Source organism: Heterocephalus glaber, unplaced genomic scaffold, assembly GCF_053883595.1.
Source record: "Heterocephalus glaber isolate CG9 unplaced genomic scaffold, H.glaber_assembly_v1.0 deba00001465, whole genome shotgun sequence".
Taxonomy (NCBI): Eukaryota; Metazoa; Chordata; class Mammalia; order Rodentia; family Bathyergidae; genus Heterocephalus; species Heterocephalus glaber.
The window spans coordinates 17,070,625-17,093,361 of NW_028258312.1; the positions used below are offsets into that span (position 1 = coordinate 17,070,625).

General features: G+C 38.4%; 1 protein-coding gene and 1 long non-coding RNA gene across 3 annotated transcripts in view; one reads left to right on the top strand and one right to left on the bottom strand.

Annotated features, from left to right (window-relative positions):
- Positions 1 to 5,692: 5,692 nt before the first annotated feature.
- The window catches only part of LOC110348514 (uncharacterized), a 70,303-nt gene continuing 53,258 nt past the window's right edge, over positions 5,693 to 22,737 (bottom strand). For both annotated transcript variants that reach the window (XR_015438940.1, XR_002393818.2), the window contains exons 2-5: positions 22,435 to 22,619; positions 15,870 to 15,955; positions 11,144 to 11,231; positions 5,693 to 8,563 (exon numbers count right to left, since the gene is read on the bottom strand). This is a non-coding gene — a long non-coding RNA (uncharacterized LOC110348514). The remainder of the gene's footprint in view (positions 8,564 to 11,143; positions 11,232 to 15,869; positions 15,956 to 22,434; positions 22,620 to 22,737) is intronic.
- The window catches only part of Lix1 (limb and CNS expressed 1), a 49,530-nt gene continuing 40,661 nt past the window's right edge, over positions 13,869 to 22,737 (top strand). Inside the window, exon 1 of the mRNA XM_004841725.3 lies at positions 13,869 to 14,230. Within this exon, the coding sequence (XP_004841782.1) occupies positions 14,149 to 14,230 (82 nt within the window). The 5' untranslated portion in view covers positions 13,869 to 14,148. The remainder of the gene's footprint in view (positions 14,231 to 22,737) is intronic.

The following is a 22,737-nucleotide window of genomic DNA, read 5'->3' on the forward strand; positions in this document are numbered from 1 at the left end:
TTAATTTGGTGGTTAAGTTTGATTGGGTCAGCTTGTCTTGGAACTGCCCAGGGGATTGATGAGGCAGACTTCTGGGTGTGTCTGGATGGGCCATGGAGGCATGATTTTGGTGTGTGTATCTCATCCCTCACCCCTTCCTCTCTGATGTTGTGCTGCTCTGCTTTGTTTCCCTACTGCCATGAACTGAGCTTTGCTCCACTCTACCCTTGTGCACAATGTTTGTGCTGTAGAGTCTGCTGATCATGGACTGAATCCTCTGAAACCATGAGCCAAATTAAACTTAAGTTGTGAGTGTCAGCTATTGTGTCTAGCAACAAGAAAGCCAAACAGAAAATTGGTACCAGGAGAGTGTATTTGTTGAGATATGTGATATAGAAGCCTTTGAAACATGTTTGCAGGCGAGGTTTGGAAAGGTTTGGAGATGTGGGCTAGAGAAGCCATGGAATGCTGTATGCTGAGCCAGATGGATGAGTCTGGTTAGAGATTAGAAGACCCATACAGGAGACCCCTGAAATGTTACTGGAAACCTCTGCAGTAGGCTCCCGTGTCCTGCTCAGTGTATGACACAGGCCTGAGGGAAAGAAAAACTAAAAGAGCTAAGACAGCAGGATAAGGATACTAGGACAACCAATGCTGGTACAACCAACAAAGCCACTAATTTTTATCGGTAATCAATTGGGGTAAAGGCAAGCTATGTGCAAGGGTCGAACTATGTGTGAGGTTGCACAGTCATGTGTTTTCTTTGTAATTTCTATGCAGAAATTAATGTAAGCAAGTCTCATAAAGGACAACGCAAAGCACTCTTGAATTAGGAACAGAATAGACAAAATATATGGTTATAATTAGAACATTGTCCCTCTAGTTAAGGTTTTAGTTGTAGAAATGGAAGTTGGGTACAAGTTACTCTGACCTCTGCACGAAGGCTTCAGCTGGACTCACTTCTCAAAAGAAGCCAATTGTGGGGTTAACTCTTTACCAGCCTGTACTGCTTACAACCTGCTTTGGGCATAATCAATATTGCAGTCTCCCGTAGACCTGAATGCTTATAGGAATGTAGACAGTAAAATACTAGTCATAGAGCTTTTATTTGGGAACAAGGACTTCATTGACAATGGGGCTAGAGGCCATGTGTGTCATACTCTGGTAATAAAAAAATGATCTACGTTTTGCCCATGTCCTAAAACTTTGTGGGAGACCGAAATTAAGGGCAGTGGACTAATTCATCTGGCAGAGGACATTTTAATGTAGTCCAACATTCAGGTAGTGGCATGGGAACTGCTGACTGCCTGTAGCCAGATTTATGGTGGGAATCGATCAGCAAAGAGCAGAAAAATTTGAACATAAATTTTGGTACCAAAGTTGAAGCCAAAGGAGGAGTGGTTGCTGAGGATATTAGTGCCATTAAAAAGAAACCAAGTACTTTTTACTAAGTCAAGATAAAAGATGGCATTGAGGGCATCAGAAATCAGCAACGCCACACCCATCAAGGCTCAAGGGTACATGTGTGTAACCTTTCCTTTGAGAAGAGTCCCTGGGACCCCTGCCTAAGGGTCTCCTAGAGAATTGGTTTCCCAGGATTTACTTCACTCTGCTCAGCCATCCAGGCACTCAGCAATCATTGCACCCACTGTCCAAGGGGGCCTGGTTCCTGCTGCTGACAGGATACCTTGGCATTGTCCGCATAGTGGTTATTTTACCTGGATGCAGAATGTAAGAGTTGTGGGTTCAGTAAGGTTTCCACCCAGATTTCAAAGGAAGGCCTGAGAGGCCAGGCAAGGAGCCACTGAGGCCAGTATGTCATGCCATGGGAATGAAAAAGCAAAGATACAGTGGAGACCTCAGTAACTCAAAGATGCCAAAAATGTGTAACATCTGCTGAAGAAAGCAGCAAATCATGAGTTGAGTCAGCCCAAGGGAGGTTTTGTAGGCTGCAACCAGCAAGGCCATAGGGATAGGGCCACCCAAGCCACCTGGACCTCATAAAGTATTTCATTATCATGTACCCTGGATTCTGGACATGGAGTTACAGAATTTAATGTTTGCCCTTCTAGGTTTCAGTCTTTGTTCCTCTCCTTTTCTGTCTCCCTATTCCTCCCTTTTGAAATGAGAATGTTTACCCTGTGCCATTGTACGTTGGGATTATGTAACTTGACTTTAGTTTTGCAGAGGTTCACAGCTAAGAATTTGCCCAGAGTTTCAGAAGAAACTTGGACTTGGACTTTTGAAAAACACTGGAACTGTTGAGATTTGAGAAAGGAATTATTGTATTCTCGGTTATATGCAGGATGGTTGTCACATGCTGGGCAGAATTATTAACTTGTTAATGTATTTATTTGGAGATTATGTGTGGTTTAAAGAGCCTGGTGTCAAGGTGATGGGATGGAATTTGGTGGTTAAGGTTAATTGGGTCGCCTGGATTGGTTTGGGAACTGCCCAGGATATTGGTGAAGCAGATTTCTGGATGTGTCTGGGTGATTCATGAAAACATGACCTCGGTCAGGGGCCTATATCTGGACCCTTACCCCTTCTCTGGTCCTATTCCTCTGCTCTGCTTCTTGACCTCCATGAACTAAACATCTTTGCTCTGCTAGACCCTTCCACCATGGTATTCCTGAGCCTGCTTACCAGGGACTGAATCTCCTGAAACTGTAAGCCAGTTAAACTTCTCCTTTAAGTTGTGGATAAGGTGTATTGTGTCGAGCAAAAAAAAAATATGTCTTCCAGAGAATAATTATAATAATTCAGCAATGGGAATCCATTTTTAGAGTAATTTAGAGAACAGGTAAATCTGTTAAAACTTTTTCAAAAAATACTTTATTTGTACTATTTTCATATTTCTAAAAATCTCAATTATCACTTTTTTTTGTTTTTGTTTCCTACCAAGAACAGATACATCACCTGGGTTCAAATTCCAGCTTTTTCACTTAATAGTTGAAACAACTTACAGTAAGGTGTAGGTCTCTTTTCCTCTTTCCTAACTTTTCTTACTGTTAAAATTGGATTTGTAACCAGTTTTGTACAATTGTTTTGAGAACTACATAAGATAATGCACCTAAAGCTGTAAGACCAGTGCCTAGCACATTATAAGTATTCAATAAAGCATTAACTATTGGAATGATAATTATAATGACATCTGTCTTTCTGAAATTCTGCTAACAACTCAGTTCCTTTTATTTGGCTATTGGGAAAGTTAACTGTCTTGTGAGGGTTTTTTTAGTCTTTAGAAGTAAGAATAACTTAATAATGCATGATTTACTTCAGCTGATGCATTGCTCTATAATCTCCTTGGTGCCACTTACCTCAACAGTGTGGTCATAGGAACAGAAATTTGACATAGTCCAGCTGTGGTTTTTACAGTTGGCAGCTTTTGTGTAGGCCTGAGCAGAAGTGGGAGAGTTAGGGGCAGAAAGGGGTGGAAGGAATGAGGAGTGAAATGTTCTTTCTCATTTTCTTGCATGGGTAAGTCCAGAACATGTTTTCACCTCAGCATTAGCAAGTACTTACTGCAAGCAATAAAATCTGTAAAAGATGGTCTCTTCCTTAAGGATTTTATGATTCAGTAAGATATGAAGAAGGGTGCATAAGTATATGTATGCACTGGATGGTAAGTCTTTTCAGCATCCCTGAGTATACCAGTAGAAAGTGATCGTCTGTAGAGAAAAGTGGCCACTAGGTGGCAGTGTCACCCATGGGATGTCCTTAAATTATTGCTTTTGTGATTATGATTTATTAGAGGTAATATTGTAAATGGTTTTCCAAGATCAATAAAGATACTAGCTTCTCTTTCACCTTTGCTAAATTCTATTGGCTATTTGTATTATAATTATATAATAAATTCACTTGACTGTATAGATACAAGAAAGTCAGATTCAGTTTCTATGAAAAATTAGACTTTTGGAAGTGTTTATATAGATAAAGACCTACTTTGAATTTTAGATATGCTTTTAAGTTCAGATATTCATTTTTATATTGTGAGCATTTTATAACCTAAAGTAACATTTTAAATGCTTAATTGAACCACAGAATGTTTATTTTGGAATATATTTTCTTATATTCAGAAATGTTGAAAGCAAATTGGAAATAAAATGATTATGATCTCATCCTACTTGACTTCACTCAGTTGACTGAGTCAACTTGTGGGTACCTACTACATAAAAAGCTTGTTGCTATTTGAGAGACTTAAAAGGCAAATATGCATGGGTGTTAGTCTAAATAGCTTGCTATTTCATGAGTGCCACAAAACAAATTTAGATCAAAATGGAGGCCTTGTTTGGACAAAGATTAGTTCTAGCTACTGAGGATTTAGTATTAACTTTAAGAATTTAATGTTTAAGAATTTAATTTCTTCTGATTTATGTTGTGTTTGAAAACTAGGGTCTGATCACAGCAGTTATTTGAAAAGATGCTTTGGAGTAATAATGAGAAGTTAGAGTATTTGCCCTATGAGACAACCCTCACATTTTAAAATATCTATAGTGGGCTGGGGATTTAGCTCAGTGGTTCTGCCACCTGCCTTGCAAACGCAAGGTCCCGAGTTCGATCCCTAGTACCAAAAAAAAAAAACCCTAAAATATCCACAGTGAACTATGAGCAAAAAGAAAATTTAAGTCTAATCTTAATGTATCAAAGCTGTATATTGTGATTTTAAACCCATGGGGGCTGACTTGGGCTTGAGGATATAGCTCAGAGTGTTTGCCTAGAGTGCACAGGGCCCTAGGTTTCATCCATAATGCCTCAAAACTATATATATATGATATATAATATATATTTATATATCATATATATTAGTCCAGGAGTTCTAAATTTGAATTCTGGTTTAACCACTTAATCCTCATGTATCTTCTGTAGCTTCTCTAACCTCATTTCTCCAGTTTGTAAAATGGGGACATTGCACAGTACGTATAGGCTTGTTGTGAAGAGTAAATGAAGTGTAGTGTCTGATATATGCTATATGTTTAGTAAAGTGACATCACTTCTTAAGGTTATGAAAAAGAAGTTTCCACAGTCTTAGTCACTTTCCTTGTTGCCGAGACACAATACCCAACACCTTCAATTTGAGAAGAGGTTTATTGTGGCTCACAGTTTATTGAGGTTTCCATCCACTGTCAACTGTCTCCAAGGCAGAAGCAATATGGTGAAGGGCCTGCCATGGAGGAAGAAAGCTATTCAATTTATGGCAACCAGGAAGCAGAGTTTAATAGAGGAGCCAGGAAGGGAGATACACCCCCTCCCAGGTCATGGCCAGAGTGACCCACCTCTGCCCAATTAAAGAGCCCTATTGATGCTGCCCTCCAGGTTTATCTCACTCAAAAAGAACAGAGAAATGAGTTCATTAGGTTTTCAGGTAGAGCTCTTCCTGAGGGATAGGATTATTTCACTATTGCATAATCAGTACTCTGGGTAGGCAAAGGGTCACCATCCATGTTCTTCATCTAGCTACAGACCATCTAGAGAACATCAGGCTGTATCTTAGTTTGCCACTGGCTTGCTTTCTAAAGTACTGGAGTCACCATACATCACTGTGTAAGGAGACTGGCGATGATAGAAGTTCATAACAACTGTGCATTGCGTATGTAACCAGTAGTGTGGGCATCACCCCAAGATGTACAACTCTTAAAGAAAATATGTGCCAAGACTTACGTGTTATTAGGCTAAGCTTTTCTTTTTTACCTTAATGTAAATAAGGATGACATTAAAATTAACACTTTATTTTTATTTTTGTTTGTTTAACAGTGCCAGAAGTTTATTTGGAAAGTGGGGTAAACAAGTATGGGAGAAACCAGTTTTGAAGAACAAACTTGGGGTGAACAAAGAGGAAAAGAGTAAAAGCAAAAGTACACATCGCCTCAGAGAAACGGTGCAAACTCATGCACAAGAGACAAAGTTAACACTTTATATACATTTAGAATCAAATAAGTACAGGTTCCATTCCTTGAGGTAATTGAGACATTTATCACGACATGTTTCCTTTTTAAAAAAGGGGGGGGGTTACATTTTTGTAATCAACTGCTTTAAATAAATGAAGTAAAAATTAAGAACAAGACAAACCCTGCTTGCTATAATCCTGCTGTTGACAAAAACTTAGCCTAGACTAAGAAGAAAAATACGTATTGCTCACTCATCAGTTTTCCAACTCTTTGGTAGTATGTAAAGTTATCAGGGGAAAGAATACACAGGATTTTTTCATTTCATACCTCCTCATACAAAAACAGCGGCTTTTAAGGTGCAATTTTTACCGACTGAAAGTCTCCATGGTATTTGGAAAGGTAGGAATAAATCCACAGAACAACTGTAAAAGACTGTTTAGTTTACTGGCTTATACATAGCCAGCCTAAGATACAGTCGGCTGGTTACAAAGGAAATAACATGTACTTGGAGTTAAGAGCTAATTCAAGCCATACAGTCAGTTAAACTTAGAAATGTAAATGCAAACACAGGAAAAGGGATAAAGAGCTAAGAACCTAACTCTCAGGAAAGAAAAGTGCTTAGATAGAATATGCTTAGTTAACAATTCCTCCCTACATCTGGGCTGACTTTAAGAAACAGAAATGCAGAATAACCTGTTTCCTTTGAACTCAGTAGCTCATTTTCTTTACATTCTACATTATGAAGCCTAAACCCCAACTGGTTATTCTAAACGCACAGAGCTATCTATGGTAGGTAACTAAACTAGGTAACTAAACAAGTGCCCACTTCTATTTATCCACATAAGACCAAAACAAAGAAAACACTCCAGAATGTCACTTTCAGGACCCCTGCACTACCACCAGGAGCTATCTTTCTTCTTGCTTCTATTAAACACTCCTCTAACTTCCTCCTTTTTGTCCACAATTTTATTCTTCAACTTAGTGAGACATGCTCAATTTGTACCACGGTAGCTGTGACACAACTACTTGGCAATACGAAGTAAATTCTACCTAACAGCCTGCTAGCACTGATTGCTGCTGAGGAAATTCCAAAGGTAGCCTAAAAGGCCAGTGTTATTAGGGGAGTCATTATGTTGAAAGGGGATTTGGTAGACTAGGTAGACTGAAAAAGAAGTACCCTGCGAAGGAGGAAAGCATGCAGAAAATCTAGAAAACAGAAATGAGTATAGTATGCTTGCTGTCCTGTAGTTGGGGCAAGGGTCTTATGTAGCAAAGGACCAAATTAAAGGTAATTACTTTAAAATTTTTAAGTTGATTTTAAAGAGTCAAGAGGGGAGCTAATCTTAGGAAATTTATCAGTTGTAGAATGGATTGGAGGGAATGACTAGAATCTAAAAGGTTGCCTAGTCAGTAGCCTAAGTATTAAGGTAGAGAGAGTCTGTATTGGAATCTTTTATTATTCTAATTACTGAGATTCTCTATAAGTTTGTTTGTATTAAACAGAGGAGAAAACATCTTTAGATGTGAAATTACTTGCCCAAAGTTACAGTGAATAAGTTTGGGATACAGAAGGGAAAGATGGAACTGAACTAATGAAAAGGTGAATGGCAGGAAAGCTAACATATTTAAGCAGTTTAGAGTGCTGGAGGTCTCTCCTGCAAAGCCACTAAGTCCCACAAAATTGGACCTGTCCTCCTGATACTCTGGGGGTATGAGAAGAGACAGTCCTTACAACCAGATTTCCACAAGCTTTCCTCACTTTTTAGGAAAGAAAGTTTTCTTCTATAGTAAAACTACCGATTACACATCCAAGAAATCCAATCTCAGTAGACTAAAGCCCTTGGTAGGAATATTTATGGGTATTTTTTAAGGAGGAGGCAGTGTTGAAAGTGTACTTTCTCCTTGAGCTCAAGGCCACAGAGGTACTTTGAGAGAATCAGAATTTATTATTCTATAACTTGGTCTTTCTCCAGTTTCAAGTTTATGCAAAAATAGGTCTCCTTGCCATGTAGTTTCCCATTCCTCCTTCTTTAAACAAATTTTAGAAAGAAATAATGTTTCTTTTTTGTCAGCAGAATGCACACTAAGTACAGAGCTCTCATTGAGACTGCATAGGAAGTGAAGTGGAAATTATAGTTTACAGTGTGAAATGGATGGGCACAGGCTTTTATCTTAATGTAAACATATCCATAAATGTAGCTGGAATTGAATTAAGAGTACACTGATGATGCACTCTTTACAGGAAGCTTCATCTGAAATATATGGATTTGTGAAATTACTGGTTGCTGGAATCTAACATCATCAACTAATCTCAGGTTTAAGTCATTTGTTTATAACCAATAAACATTCTCCCTAGGTTTGTTTTAACCTAATACATTTTTCTTAGTCTATATATTCATTTTAATATGCTCATTATTTCTGCAAAGACTCAAGCATTCTATATGACTCATACCTCCAGAATGTGATTTTTTTAAAGAATAAAAAAGGCAGCTCTTTTAAGCAGTAAGCAATTGTGTCTCAATCCTAGCACACTCTTATAGCAGACCTCATCGTCTTCATTCGAGGAACGGCCCAGAGACTCCGCTGGAGTACAGATGCTTCTTTTAGGCTCAATCTGATCACTTCATAGCCACAACTTGTGTAAAGTTTTTATCGGAGCAGCCAACAATATAAATTGCCATTCTGGAGGGGGATGTCTGAAACAATAGAATGAGACGGACAAACAATTAGAGTAACTTTTACGAAAGAAAATATTGTTATAAAAGCCACTGGCAAAATCCACCCCAAATTCAAGCCAAAGGCTTAAAAACAATCCCTTTCAAAATATATATTATGCTGGAAGTCAGCCAACTATAGTTACAGTATCAGTTCAGTTTTCATGAACACATATCTAATGACTAAAGGCCTTGACATCATTATCTCCAACCTTATAAATTAGAACATCCAAATTCTCCCAGCTGTAAGTAATTCTGAATTTATCTTTCTCTCCCACACCCTCAGAAATGCTCTTGAACAAAGCTTTGACCCTTCTTTGTCAATTCCATGTTTAGCCCCTCCAGTTCCATCCACCCATCTGCCAAAGAATCTGGAAGGAGTTCCTGTCAGTCATTTCCCATTGTGTGAACAGGCAAAACCTCCCCCAATGATATCTGTGGCCCTCACAGAACTTCCTGAAGAATCAAGGCGGGGTTGGATAATTTATTACCTAAGACCATCAAGATAAGATGCATTTATGCAAGGGCCACAAACATACGCCATGTATGCCATTATATGCCAATCAGAAGAGTTAGGTGAAAGAGAGGCATATTTTCATTGTGTTTTCTGGTTTTGAGCTTTGACTGTGCTCTGGCAAAGATAAGGGGCCATTTACTCTTGCTTTTTTCACAGTTTTCTATTAAAATCAAGAAAGGTACAGTCCCTTAATTTATAGATGGGCTATTAATCATTTCTCTAATTATTTTTCATGTATTTCAACAGAATCCTTCTTTTTTAGATTACTTCTTATTGATGATTTTCTAAATGTGGTGAAATATAAATGAGCAAAATCCTAGGATAAAGTTCTATTACTTTTGTTTTTAAACTTTTGTATAGAAATTCTCTATAGTTGTCTTTCCAGCTGACCCACTCTTAAATATCTTAAATATCTCATTGGTTCCTTCCCTGTAGACAATAAATAAATGAATGCTTTAACTTGTTCACTTTAACTCACTCATCCCTTTATCTTGTTTCTTCCCAGTTGATAGTAAACAAAGTTGATGCTAACCAGCCATTCATTCCTCCTACTGGTCTCTTTCTAGTTGAGGCTAAATAAAGCTGACACAAAACAGTCATTAGTCATTCCTTCTGCAAAGTCAGCGTTTTCCAGGTGCTTCTCCTTCTGCTTCCCCTCCCCCACACCCTTTGAAACATTCTGGATCACAGCTTAGACCCTCTTTTGCCAATGCCACACTTAGCCCCTCCAGTTCCTTCCATCCATTTCTCATAAAATCTGAACAGAGGTCCTGTCAGTCATTCCCCATTGTTTCTATAAATTATTTACTCTCTATACTAACATTTTTATCTGTATGACTTTAATTCCTTTCATTTCATCTATTTTATCTTAAATCATGAGTATTTAAGAAGGCATAAATATGTGAAGAAATTATTTCCAAGAAGATAATCTTCTGAAATCTCAGTCGGGGTCCTCCCTCAGTCTCATCCCTGACTTAGGACTTAGGGATGAGAAGTGTCAGTCAGCTCAGGCTCAGTTGCTGCAAGCCTGTTCTTGGGGGCTACAGGCCTTGACCTCAAATCTTTTGAGATTTGGGGTCTTACCAACCTCAACTGCAGGATCCAGGCCCATTCTCCTGCCTTGCCAACTTTGGTTTCAAGAGTGGAGCACATTATGGCATGACCAGGGGAGTCCTTCTTCTTTTAAAGGTGATTTTTTAAATGTATCTATTATGCTTTCTTGGTGGCTCCCTATTTCTTACCATATGTATAACTGTAAGGAGCTGTAAGAAAACAAACATGTTACTGAATGACAGGAATGAAATTTTGTTACCAACAAAATTGCCTCCAAATACTTTTACTGTTGCACTGGATGAAATAGTGCAATGTGTACCACCTTAACTTTTCATCTTCTCAAATAATTCTGGACTCTCTGGAAGCTTGGTAGGCATGGTGCTGCATTGAGCCTTCCTTCGTTATCACTGGGTGGTAAGTTTTGATCAGTTTGATGTTAGGTGGATGCCCTTTTTCGTCCTTTGAGTTAGTACTCTAAGAGAATTTGTAAGAACATCATTTTGGGTTAACCATAGATGTCTACCCTTGTTTTAATACTTTCTGTCTTTGGTGTACACCTTCACATGGTTGATGTTTACAGTGGAATCTGTATTAAAATATGGTTTTCTCGGGCTCTTCCATTTCCTTCAGTTGCTTTTTATATCAAAGAAAGAGAATAGTAAAAAAAAAGTATTTTTTTTTCTGATTGCCTTATAACAGCACTTAAAGGTAAGAAATCCTTATGAACATTCAAGGAAGAAATGCATAAGCAAAGATTTAAGAAAATTTTTAATTGAAAGATTGGTTTTAATGAAGGAACTATGCTATCTAACTGGAAAATTGTATAATCGATCTTTGTTAAAATTCCGGTTTTTATTAAATGTAAGTTGTTAAAGATCACAAATTTATATAAACTTCTCTGGCAAGCTGTTTCAGAGCTCTATGAAGATGCTCATAGTTTTGCTTTCTTTAGAAAAATCTTATAAAGATTAGTTTTCTTCATAAATTCTTACCTTTCACTGTAGTTGGCATCACCAGTGAGAATCTTTGAATTCATCATATTGATTTGTCTCTCAGAGTGATCAATAGATGCAAGGTCAGCTGTAAGAATAGAAGGGTTCTGTTTCAAAAGCAATCTCGCTTTTAAAAAATAAATGAATGACTCCAGAAAACTGGAAAATCTGTTCTTATAATATCAGTACTCATAGAATCATACATGCTAGAACCAAAAGACACATCCAGTTTAACTCATGAATAAGAACTGTGAGCCCAGAGATGAGTGGCTTGTCAAGGCTATCCAGATAACAAAATCAAACCCTAAATCTTGTCAATCCCAAAGTCATTGTTCCTTCCACCACATTAGGGAACCAAAATATTTATAAGTAGTACTAGAATTCCATTTAAGCCCATAGAAATGCCTATTTACTGCTTGAAATCATACATTGCTATATATATATATATATATATATATATATATACACATTCATACTCAATCAATGTCTGTCTACCCTGATCCAGCCCTATATTTGTTTTGTGTGGTCTGCACTTACTACAGGCCTCTGCCGGCAATAATCATTTTTATAAGAACTAGTTACTACAGCCCCAGTCCTTTTTTATTAAGCCTACCCTTCTACCAAGTACCTGAAGAAATGCATCTTATGGAAGGTATTTCATTTTCCTATTGGTTCTTAAAGGACTTGTTTCAGTTGATCCTAAAATGCAGCATAGAACAGTGCATGGTGGCATGCATCTATAATCCCAGCAATCTGGAAGGCTGAGGATTACAAGTTTGAGCCCAACCTGGGCAACTCAGCAAAACTTTGTCTCAAAGTGAAGTTTGTAGCTCAGTGCAACAGCCCTGGGTTTAATATCCAGGAAGAAACGTGCGTGCGCGCGCGCGCGCACACACACACACACACACACACACACATTCACATAAAACAACGGTGGAATCTGAAACATTGGAAAACAATTTCTTGTGCCTACTGTGGAATTTGGGGCAGGGTACTGTTGATTGAACTCATGGCTTCGGCATTGAGCCACATGCCCAATGCTTTTCCTATTTTTCCCCATTAAGTTCATTGCTACATTTTAGGCATACAATACAGTCACATTCATCGTTGGGATCTTGTACCTGTACATGGTGCATCTTGGTTCTTATTTCTCCCCATTTCCCTGCCCTCCCTACACCCCTCCACCCTCCACTATTTACAGAGACTTTGTTTCCATTTTTTCCTTTTCTCATATTTTTTTCTTTTCCCTTCTTTCTTTCCCCTACCCCTCCCACTTCCCCTACTCCTTTAGACCTTTTCTTCCTATTTCACATTATCAATTATATCATTTGAGCCTTATTTACACTTTTAGTATTTCACGCCAGAGAAACTATTCAGTATTTACATGTGTGTCCTATTTATTTCACTTAAGAGGATGGCCTCAATATGCATCCATTTAGCTATAAATGACTCTAGTTTCTCATTCTTTATGGCTGAGTAGTACTCCATTTTATAGAAAAACCACATCTTCTTTATCCAGTCTCCAACTGATGGCCATTTGGGCTATTTCCAAGCTTTAGCTATTACAAACTGTGCTGCTATAAACATGGTTGTGCATGTATCACTGTGGTATGATTCTTTTACTTCTTTTGGAAAGATACCCAGCAGAGGGATAGCTGGGTCAAATGAGACCTCTAATCCTAGTTCTTTGAGGTATCTCCATATTTATTTCCACAGTGGTTGCACCAGTCTGCCCTCCCACCAACAATGGAGAAGGGTTCCTTTCTCCCCACAGCCCTGCCAACATTTGTTATTGGTTGATTGCTTGATAGCAGCCATTCTTTCTGGAGTGAGGTGTCTTTTCCTGTTTTTTTAATCTTGAGACAGTCTGGGCTCAAACTTGCAATCTTCCTGCCTTAGCCTTCTAGAGTGTTGAGATAACAGGTGTGTGCCATCATGCCTGGCTGTCATGTACAGATATGTTTAACAAAAATGTAAAAGTCCACCACAACTCTTCAACAAATAATATAACTTGCAATCATTAAAATCAGTTATTTTATATCTGCTATAATTCCTCATTATTGAAGTCACATGACTTATTTATGCCTCCTGTCAAAAGATCATTTAAAAAATTACAGATCATAGAGAAAAAAAAAGAATGTCTGTTTCCTAAGACCTTTAATGACTACTTTTATTCTCTGAAAAATATATTTTGCTTCTGAAATTTTTAACAGAAAGAATTATCATGAAATGAAGTGAATGATATCAGAATTAATTAAAGTCAACCCTGGAAATGATTTGCTTTGAAGGATAAACAGAGAAACAAATGTTCCCAGGCAAGCTGTAAGACAGTCCACTAGGTTTTGCTGCCACTGCCCATCAGAAGTGACAATATTTTGAGTAGAAGTGGGAAGGGGGGGACTAAGCTGTGGCTTCCAGAAGAGATGCCCATGAAATTAGATACAAAACACAATCTGGCCACAACCACAATCTTTGTAATACTCCTTTACCAAAGGAGAACTTAGATTATGTTGATTTTAATGATCACATATTGCTGGTAGTCCTGTGCTGTTCCAATATTACTGAGGAAATTTTCTTGATAAATAAGTGTCTTGATTCTATATTCTTGGTGCAGCACCGTTGAACATGGAGAACAGAAAATATGCAAGTGAAAAAGCTGCCTAGCATTCAGGCAAAATCTGGTTGGAGAGAAAATCTGTTCCCATGATTAGTGAGCTTCCCCAGCTAGCCTGTAGGTGGGTGTGTTTAACAGAAGGAAGCAATGGGAACCCGCCTGTCAGCCAGCCTTTCGAGCTAATTAGCTCAGCCTACAACAAAGATAAGTGAGCCTGCAAGGAGGGCCCCCTGAGGGGTCTTTAGATTCTGGGAAATGTCTGATTGGCAGATGTTAAAAGGGATTCTTTGGTAATCCAGTGCATCAATGAGCTGCACAAATTCAGTCCAGGACTGCAAGAATTCAGGCATGAGGACACTCTGTGCAGCAGGCACACACAGGCAGATCGGAGATGGACAGAACCTTGGAATCTCTGAGACACATCATTGCCCAAGTCTTGCCTCACAGAGACCCGGCTGTAGTCTTCAAAGACTGTAAGTAATGAAGGGGGAAAAAGTTTTTTGACTTTTTAGAAAATGGTCTTGTCTAGTTACATCCTATTTAAGTACGATTTCTTCTAAATCTCTGTAGTCGTGTGCTGTGGTCTAAATGATATTTAACTTGTTCCTGACTTCAGTCAGAAAAATGATTTCATTTCACCTACAGGCATGAGACGCTGGGTTATTTCACAGTGACACATCTTGCTGTTCAGAACTCCCTTCTAAAATCGAAAACCCGCCAAGTTTTAATGAACTTTTCCAGATGATTTTTAAAGAAAGCCAGGCTAACTGGAACTGAGATCAAAACTAAAAATAACTTGGAAATGATAATAAAATATATCTCCATTTGTTAACCTCTTTAATCCTCCACAATATATACTCATTATGGCAAATCAAGTATTGTATTTATCTGAAATTTTTGTTGCAAACAAAATTTAATAGTAAATCACCACTGAGCTCTTAAATTTTGAAAACAAATTATTATAACACTCGAGTTAAAAGACCAATAACATGAGATGCTCCCAATCCCAATAATGCTCCCCACCCCCTATACCCTTTTGTTATAGCAAACTTATTTGAAAATCTTTTTTTAAATGATTATGAAAAAGAATTCAATCAAGCTTTCCAATTCTAGCAATACTATTAAACCATTTGTCATATAACTTCGTTTCTGGAACCAATTTGATTTCCTGCTGCTGCAAAGCAGACTATCTTCACGTTGTATCTTATCTACAGTGGGTTTCATATTACAAAGGACTTCTGAAATAGAACTTTGCTTTGGAACTGCCCAAAAGGTAAAATGCATATGGAATTTTTTTTTAAGCTTCAATCGGTTACAGCTTTCCTCCTCGTGAATCTAGTTATGTTTGTCTCCATCAGAACATCAATGGTTTGGATTTTTTTCTTTCTGATTGCTGAATAACATTCCTTTCCAGATGTCCTTTTACTTTATACTTCTCATATGTATGATGAAGAAAGAGAAATGCTGGGCCACTTCTATAAATTTTTCCTCTTAGAAATTAAATTGTAACCAATCTGCCCTCTAAGGCATAAAGTGAAAGCTTTTTCTTTCTTTCTTCTTCTTTTTTTAAATATTGTCTTCAAGCATTTGTCAATAGCTATGTTAGAGCTAATAAAAATCACTCTATCCCCTAGCCTAGCCTGGAGTCTATTCAGGCTTGGTATGTTTCTTTAAGTGAAAGGAGAAGGAAAGAATGTCTCTCTCCTACAATAGCGCTGAATTCCTAGTGAAAGATAAAAGGGCTTGTGGGCTGCCCAAGGCTTTGGATAAATTGTATAGGACCGGGGGACATAGGCTGTGAGTTTGGAGAGTAGACGCAGTAAAAAGAACTAGAGGGAAGATTTTTCTGTGAGCTCCCTGTAAACTTACGAAGTTTAAATCTGAAACTGTCTGGCCCATTTTTTCAGCTGAACTAAATTTCAGCAATTGTGTACAATTTAGAAGAGAGAATAGAGTTTTTAAAGAGGAAAATAATAAAACATACATGAAGTTCTGTCACCCAGGCCTTTTCAGGCATTCTTTCATATGGAAAAACAAAAAATTTGTCCCATTTTATATATTTCTCTCATTAACATAGAACCTGAATTTGACCACACAGCACCGTGGACTTACCCTGGACTGCCACTCTGCACCTACTTGCCTCATTTAACTGCTGTGAATTTTAAACTGCTGTTCCTTTCCCCTGTGGCTTTTCTAATCTGAAAAATGAATAAATGAAAGTAAGTTAAATGGCAAATTTCTCTACCAGGAGTTTTCATAACATTGAAACACATCCAAAGACTCACCATCCTTGTGCAATAAGTGGGAAAGGGTTTACTAACTTTCCAGGGCGAACATCAAAAGTCTGAGGGCTCAGCTGCGCCTTGGCAACCCGTGGTGCTCCGTATGCCAGAGCCTGGCACGTGGGCCTCTTTGGCACACCCACAGGTTGCTGCCACCACGCTCCCGCTGCCACGGGCTTGGAACGGCAGGTTCTGAGAGGCCCCCTCTCCTCCTACGCACTCGTGACTCCTCCCCACGACCACCCCCTCCTGGGTCTTTCTGCCAGAAGGACTGAGCTCTTGAGCACATCACTGCCAATTACTTAAGAAAGATTGCTACCTTGCTTTCCTGCAAGATGAAAAGCTGATCCTAGAGTTTTTAAAACCCAGCCTAGTTGAACAAAGGAGCATTAGAAGGAGGAGGTGGGGGAGGACGAGGAGGACGAGGAGGAGGAGGAGAAGGCAAAGGAGGAGAAAGGGCAGACTTTCGGGCTTTTGCTAAATTTCTCTTATGTGAGTGCAAAGGCAGCATTTAGTCTTCACTTTTTGGACGCACATAATGCAGGAAGCATAAATGGTCATTTGATTCATTTGTTGCTCCCATTTGGCTTTTAATCTGCTTAAAACCCCGCAATGGTAACTGAATTTTCTCTTAGTTGGTCAGAAAAAGTCCCTAGAGAGTTTTCTGGTCAGAGACAGGTGGACATAGGAATGTTATGTTCATTTAAAGAAATAAACTTCAAATGCTTTTGTCAGAAAGGACTGTCAAATAGCACTTTACATTTTGTAATGTTAAATGTATCATTTTATTTTAGACAAGGTATTCATCTGACAATAGTTGTGATTTGTTTTTTAAATTTTCTTTTCTGAATAGAAATGAATTCCATAACAGTATTTTTCTTTAGTCCTCTATTTCACATTTCAAATGAAAAAATAATGAAAAGAGGTTTTAAAGAAGGTGGGCTCTCCTTTGAAGTTTGCTTATCTAGGCTGACACTGGACAACTCTCCACTACATAAATGTCTGTGCTTTGTAACAAGTAGCACTGGCTAGTTCCATGGTACCAGACAAAATCTCTATGCATATCTCCATGCTGCCTTCTATTCTCAGCTTTGTGCAATATTCAATTTCGTTTCATTCAGTTTTCATGCATTACAACCAAAGATGAGTTGTCATAAAAGCAGCCCTGTACACTCTTTTGAAGTGGTGTGTGAACCTGCTGCTTGTTTGCCACTGCTTGACACATACTTTCTCAAAAGAAAACATGATTTCAAGATGGCTGGGCTTTCAGATCCTCGTGTACATGTTAGCTTTTCAAATTACAAGAGCATCATAAGCTTAGCTTCCATCCTTAGACACTTTCTTCTATTTAACAGTAACACTAGGATATCAAGGCCTTATCTGTGACAGGCACTGGGCTAGAAACATTCCTCACAGCAAGCCTGTAATGTAGGTACCACTGTACTTTATAGGAGAGGGAGGCCATGGAGGCCAAGATGATTTGCCAAAGTCACACAGCTAGTAAAGGAGGAAGGCAGGATACAAATTCTGCTTCCCCAGTCCTCTCTAGACACCACCTCGGGGTATCTGGAGGAAGCCTGTTCAGTAGTCACATCCAAGCAGAAATGTGATGGGAAGTGGAGAGGGGAAGGGTGTTTTTGAGGAGAGGAAACAACTTATGTAAAGGCAGTCCAGTAAGCATGCACCCTGGAAATCAGGGGCAGGCAGAGGAGGGAGGTTGGGTCTTGCTAACATGCAGGCAAGAAGTAACCACTGAAGCTAACTAACCATGATCGTAGATTAGTTCTAGAAGTTTATGTTCTTATGGTGTGTTAGGGAAAAGTTTATATTGACATCTGTTGGGGGTACACTTCCTTATACCTAAGTTAGGGGAAACTGCAGCTTCTTTTCAGCAAGAAACCATTTGCCAACTGAGATAAGATGTAAGACTTGTGAATGTCAAACTTGCCTATGGGGAGAAAACACTTTCACTGACTGGGCACCAAAATCCAGGCACACTTTCTAAAAAAGATTGTTTAAAAGTTCATAATTGTCATCACAACCACAAAAATGAGTTGGTTTCTAACACTGACTTTAGAACTGCCCTACTTAGCTTACACTAATATTTTTACCAAATTTTATAATGAAAAGGTTAGGTAAAACCTTTATTAATGTTGCTCAACCGGAAGCAAGTTTCTCACATATTTGAAATACATTAACCCTTTTATTTGGGGAAACATTTTTCTGCATGAAAGGTTTTATTTATATCAGACAGGTGAATGCTTTACTTCAAAGAGTACATTTCTATCCTTTGGAAAAATTGGACCAAATGATAGGACTATTAAAAACATCTTAGTAATCTTGAATCTGCCTATGTGCTGTGTGAGAGAGCAAAAATCCTCAAGAGTCAAGTATTTTTTCATCCCATGGTTTTTACTGTAGTTACTTGAAATCTATAAAGTTGATGATACATTTATTGTTTTCACATTTCACAAAGGAATGGGGTAGGATGAAAGGGATGAAATTCCTTGTGCAGTAAAATCCCTACATGTACTGCACTGCATCCCACCAAAAAAATTGTGCCTGGAAGAGTATAGTCTAGAAACAAAAACAAACTCCAATTTGCTACCTCATTTTATAATAACGACTGCATCTTAATTACAGTACCTTAAACCCTGTAACTGTAGCTTTAAGCTGGGAATGTTTGTTTCATGAAAGCCTATTCAAATGCCAACTTTCGCTTATTTAATACAAGATACAACTATTTTTATTTGATTTTATACTAAGAAAAAATGTAGATATCAGTTCAGCTACCGGGGCCAAAAGGGCTATTCTCTTCTTTTATCAATAAATATTCATTTGACAGAGTTTAAATACTGAATGTCTCAGCCCCAGAGGAAAACTTTTCGAAATGGAAAAAATATTATATATGTGGCTCCTTCGTCACTTAAGGACCAAATCTGTCCTAATATATTTGCTTGTCATATACAAATAATATCTAACGGGCCAAGATAAAAGATGATAGACATCCATCCTGTGAGATCGCTCTGGGACCTCTTCATGGACTGCTGTCTCATCTCAGTAGAGGCTTTTTTTTTTAACAGCTAAGATTTGTTAGCCTGAACTCAATTTTAACAACTTCTGAAACTCATGTGTTAAGTTACAGCCCATAATAGGATACAGCTGCCTAAGGGTGAGTTTCTAAGTTATGATCTTTCTGTTTAAATGATATGGTTTTACTGATTATGTGCTATAGATTGATTTAAGAAATGTAAGACAACTTTAGAAGCCTTTCATAAAAGAATCTTCTTTATTTAATAGATTTCATATTGAAGTTTTAACCCCATTATTTCTTTTCCTCTATGTTTCAGTGCCTCTATGAGTTCAGTCTATAGAAATAGTTAAAATAATTCTACTTTAAAAGAAAAGGAGGTCCGGGGATTTAGCTCAGTGGTTCCGGCACCTGCCTTGCAAGTGCAAGGTCCCAAGTTTGATCCCCGGTACCAAATAAATAAATAAAAGAAAAGGAGAAAAATGATTCTTATTGAAACTTTAATATTAATGAAATAGAGAGTCGTTACCCTCCCTGTAGTGCTCTGTATTTTCTTTCTGGTGTCCATGGAATGTTGTTTAAGTTATGGTTTTGCTTTTTTTTTTTTCTGCTGCGATGATAATCAGTTGATCCCTATTCTGAACTCATTGCATTAAGCAGCTGTGGGAACCCATCATTTAGTCACCACTCCTTTGGCACTTAGGGCCTGTACTGTTTGCATTTCCCTCATGTGGCCCTGGACTGCCTGTGATCACTTCACTGAGGGTGCTTATCCACATGTATGTTACATGTCCCATGGCAGGGCTGGACCTTCCCCTTTTTGTAACCCATGGTGCCTCCCACAGGGTCAAGCACAAGGCAGGTGCAAAGCAGATGTTCTTTGGTTACTGACTGACTGATTTTCTTCCCTCTCAAAAAGTAGGGAAGATTTTTCCCATTATCAAGTGTTTTCCTTTATGATGAAATAAACTTTGCCAGGACTTTTCTAAGCCATTCATCCACTGCCACCATTATCACAGGCTAATTGCATGCAAGAACAAGTTGACAGCAAAATAGACAGGAGGGAGCATGGAGGAAGAGGGGGCAACTCAGTAGAAGAACCACCTCAGTGGGCCATTGTACAGTAGTGCAGAATCATCCTACACACCACAAATGCCTTGACACACCCATCATTGCATTCATCCTCAGGATCTGCCTTCATGTGACACCAAGGGTCATGCAACATGCTCTTTAGAGACAAAGTCTGCTTCTTGTACTCCCATCAGATAGCTACAGCAAGTATGGAAGAGCATTCCTAAAATGGCCACTTCCAGAGAAAGAAGATACATTATATCCCTACAGCCATGTTTGTCCACATTTGACCAAGGAACGAGGCAGAACTGATGGGCCCAAGCAACCAGTTGACTGATCCTTGGTTGGTTATCTAAAATCCATAGTCCTACAAACTCTCTCTTAAATAGAGTGCAATATCAGTGCTCCATGAACATGGGGAAGATTTATACTTCCCGATTGATTAAATAGGTTACATCAGGTTTTTATTTTATGCAGCTTTTGAGACTGGATGACATCATCTGACCCATGGTGCACATATAAACACACACGTGAACTCAGGCATGCTGCTGCTGCTGTTTTCAGTGTAGTATACTTAATGATTTTTTATTTGTATTTGTCTTTATGATTCCTTCTTGCTGCTTTATATTCTTCCTCCTTTCCCTAATGAGCTTGCAAATATACAGAAAATAGATGTTCTTTAAATTTCCGTCACAAATGATTTATAGATTAGTAGTTTCAAATTCTGAAGGTGAAAATTAAACCAAAAAGAATGAATGATATCCTTTTTTGCATATTTTGTAGAACCTCCTGAGAGGTTGCCTTTGTCAAACAGCCCGAAGGATCACAGTTCCCTCAGAAAAATGTTTAAGGTAGGGGGCAGGGGTGAAGGAAGGAAAAAAGGTAAACAAAAGAAGGAGCAACTGCTTTGCAGCTGCTGAAGGAGCTGACAGAAGAGAGCGCAACCAAAGGGGATTCCCTGTCCTGGGAACAAAGCAGGGCTCCAAGTGGCCTGTGTCCCACTCTGCCACCGGGGCTGCTCTTCAGAGAATGACTACACAAGAGTAAAAGGGGCCTAGCATTCCTGTAAGTCTTCCCAGACACACAAGCTGTGTCCACAAAACTCCATCCACCTGGTGAACGCAAGCTTGAGGACAGTAGCCCGACAGCCAGACAGCCAGTGTGGCTGGCTGGTCAGTGGCCTGGGTTCTGCTAAGCCCAGCACAAGACCCAGGCACTCAAGTTTTCAACTTACTTTGCATAAATGACAAATAAATGTCCACTCTTGAGTCTTTCCCTTAAATTATTGGGAAGTTCTTTTCCTGTTTTCTTCAACAAAAGTAAGAAATCAAACTGGTAAGAGTACATTTTACATGATTAAATTGCTAGAATAAAAATGCTAATTAACTTTATTTTAAAACGAACACCTGCTTAGGGTAATTTAATTAAAGGTCATATTAAAATATTACATAGCATAAATCCATCTGTTCAGAGGCAGAGAATCAAGTTGAAAATATGTTAATCGTCTTGAAAATCTCTTAATGATTTATCCTTAAATGGCAGCCTTTCCAATGTGTCTTTCATTGTTTTTGGCAAGGGAAATTTTACTCTGCTAGCTAGAATTGTGCCTTATGTAAGGCTTAAAGAAATTGGTTCTTTTCTGATAAATGTATGACAGGTTTTTAACATCCCCCTTTTTACAGACAAATGACGATCTTCTATGTAGAATTTAGGTAAGACTTAGGTAACTAAAATGGGCAATGAAATATATTGTTTCTACTTTCCTGGGGCAAATGTAGTCATTGCACATTAATTTAAAATGAAAGGTAATTCCCCTCTGTAGTTGTTCTAGAGCAGGGCTATTGCATTTACCATCTATTCGAAAGTGAAAAATTGGCTACTGTGAGGCTGAGGTAGGAAAATTCCAAGTTTGGAACTAGCCTGGCAATATCAGAAGACCCTGTATTAAAAAAATAAAGTGAAAAACTGGGATAAAATCCATGTTTCCTGATCTTGTGACACGTAGCATTTCATTTATTTATTTTTTGGCTATTATGGAACTTTGATTTTAACAGAGAATGTTGTCAAAAGAGCTTTCTGTTTCTATTGTTGAACTCTTCCTACATCTTGGAAATAAATAACATGATGTGTTCAGTTAGAGAATTTTCAAACTTGTAGGCTATTTTTAGAATATTTAATGCTATGGTTTCCAATCAAGGAATAGCTGCTTTCAAAGATACAGTATGCAAACATGTAATTATGCCTTTCTTCGCTGTATCTAATCACAAATAATAGCTAACACTCTAGTACTTACGATATGTGAGCCTCATTGGGAGCGTTTTCCATTTTAAGCCTTACAGCAACTCTGGGTAGTGCCATCCACAGATGCGGAGCTGAACCACAGAGCAGTCAGGTGTCTTGCAGTAGCATAGATGGGATTCAAACCCAGGCAGTCTGACTCCAGAGAAAAGGCTCTTAACTATTCAATAAAGTGCTTGCCTGTTGATAAAAAAAAAAAAAAAAAGGAGACAATATGTAGTACACATTTAATTGTGTATGAACTAGGGCCTACATTTAAGGACTCTTCTACAACCTATTCTGTTATCTACTGGGCACT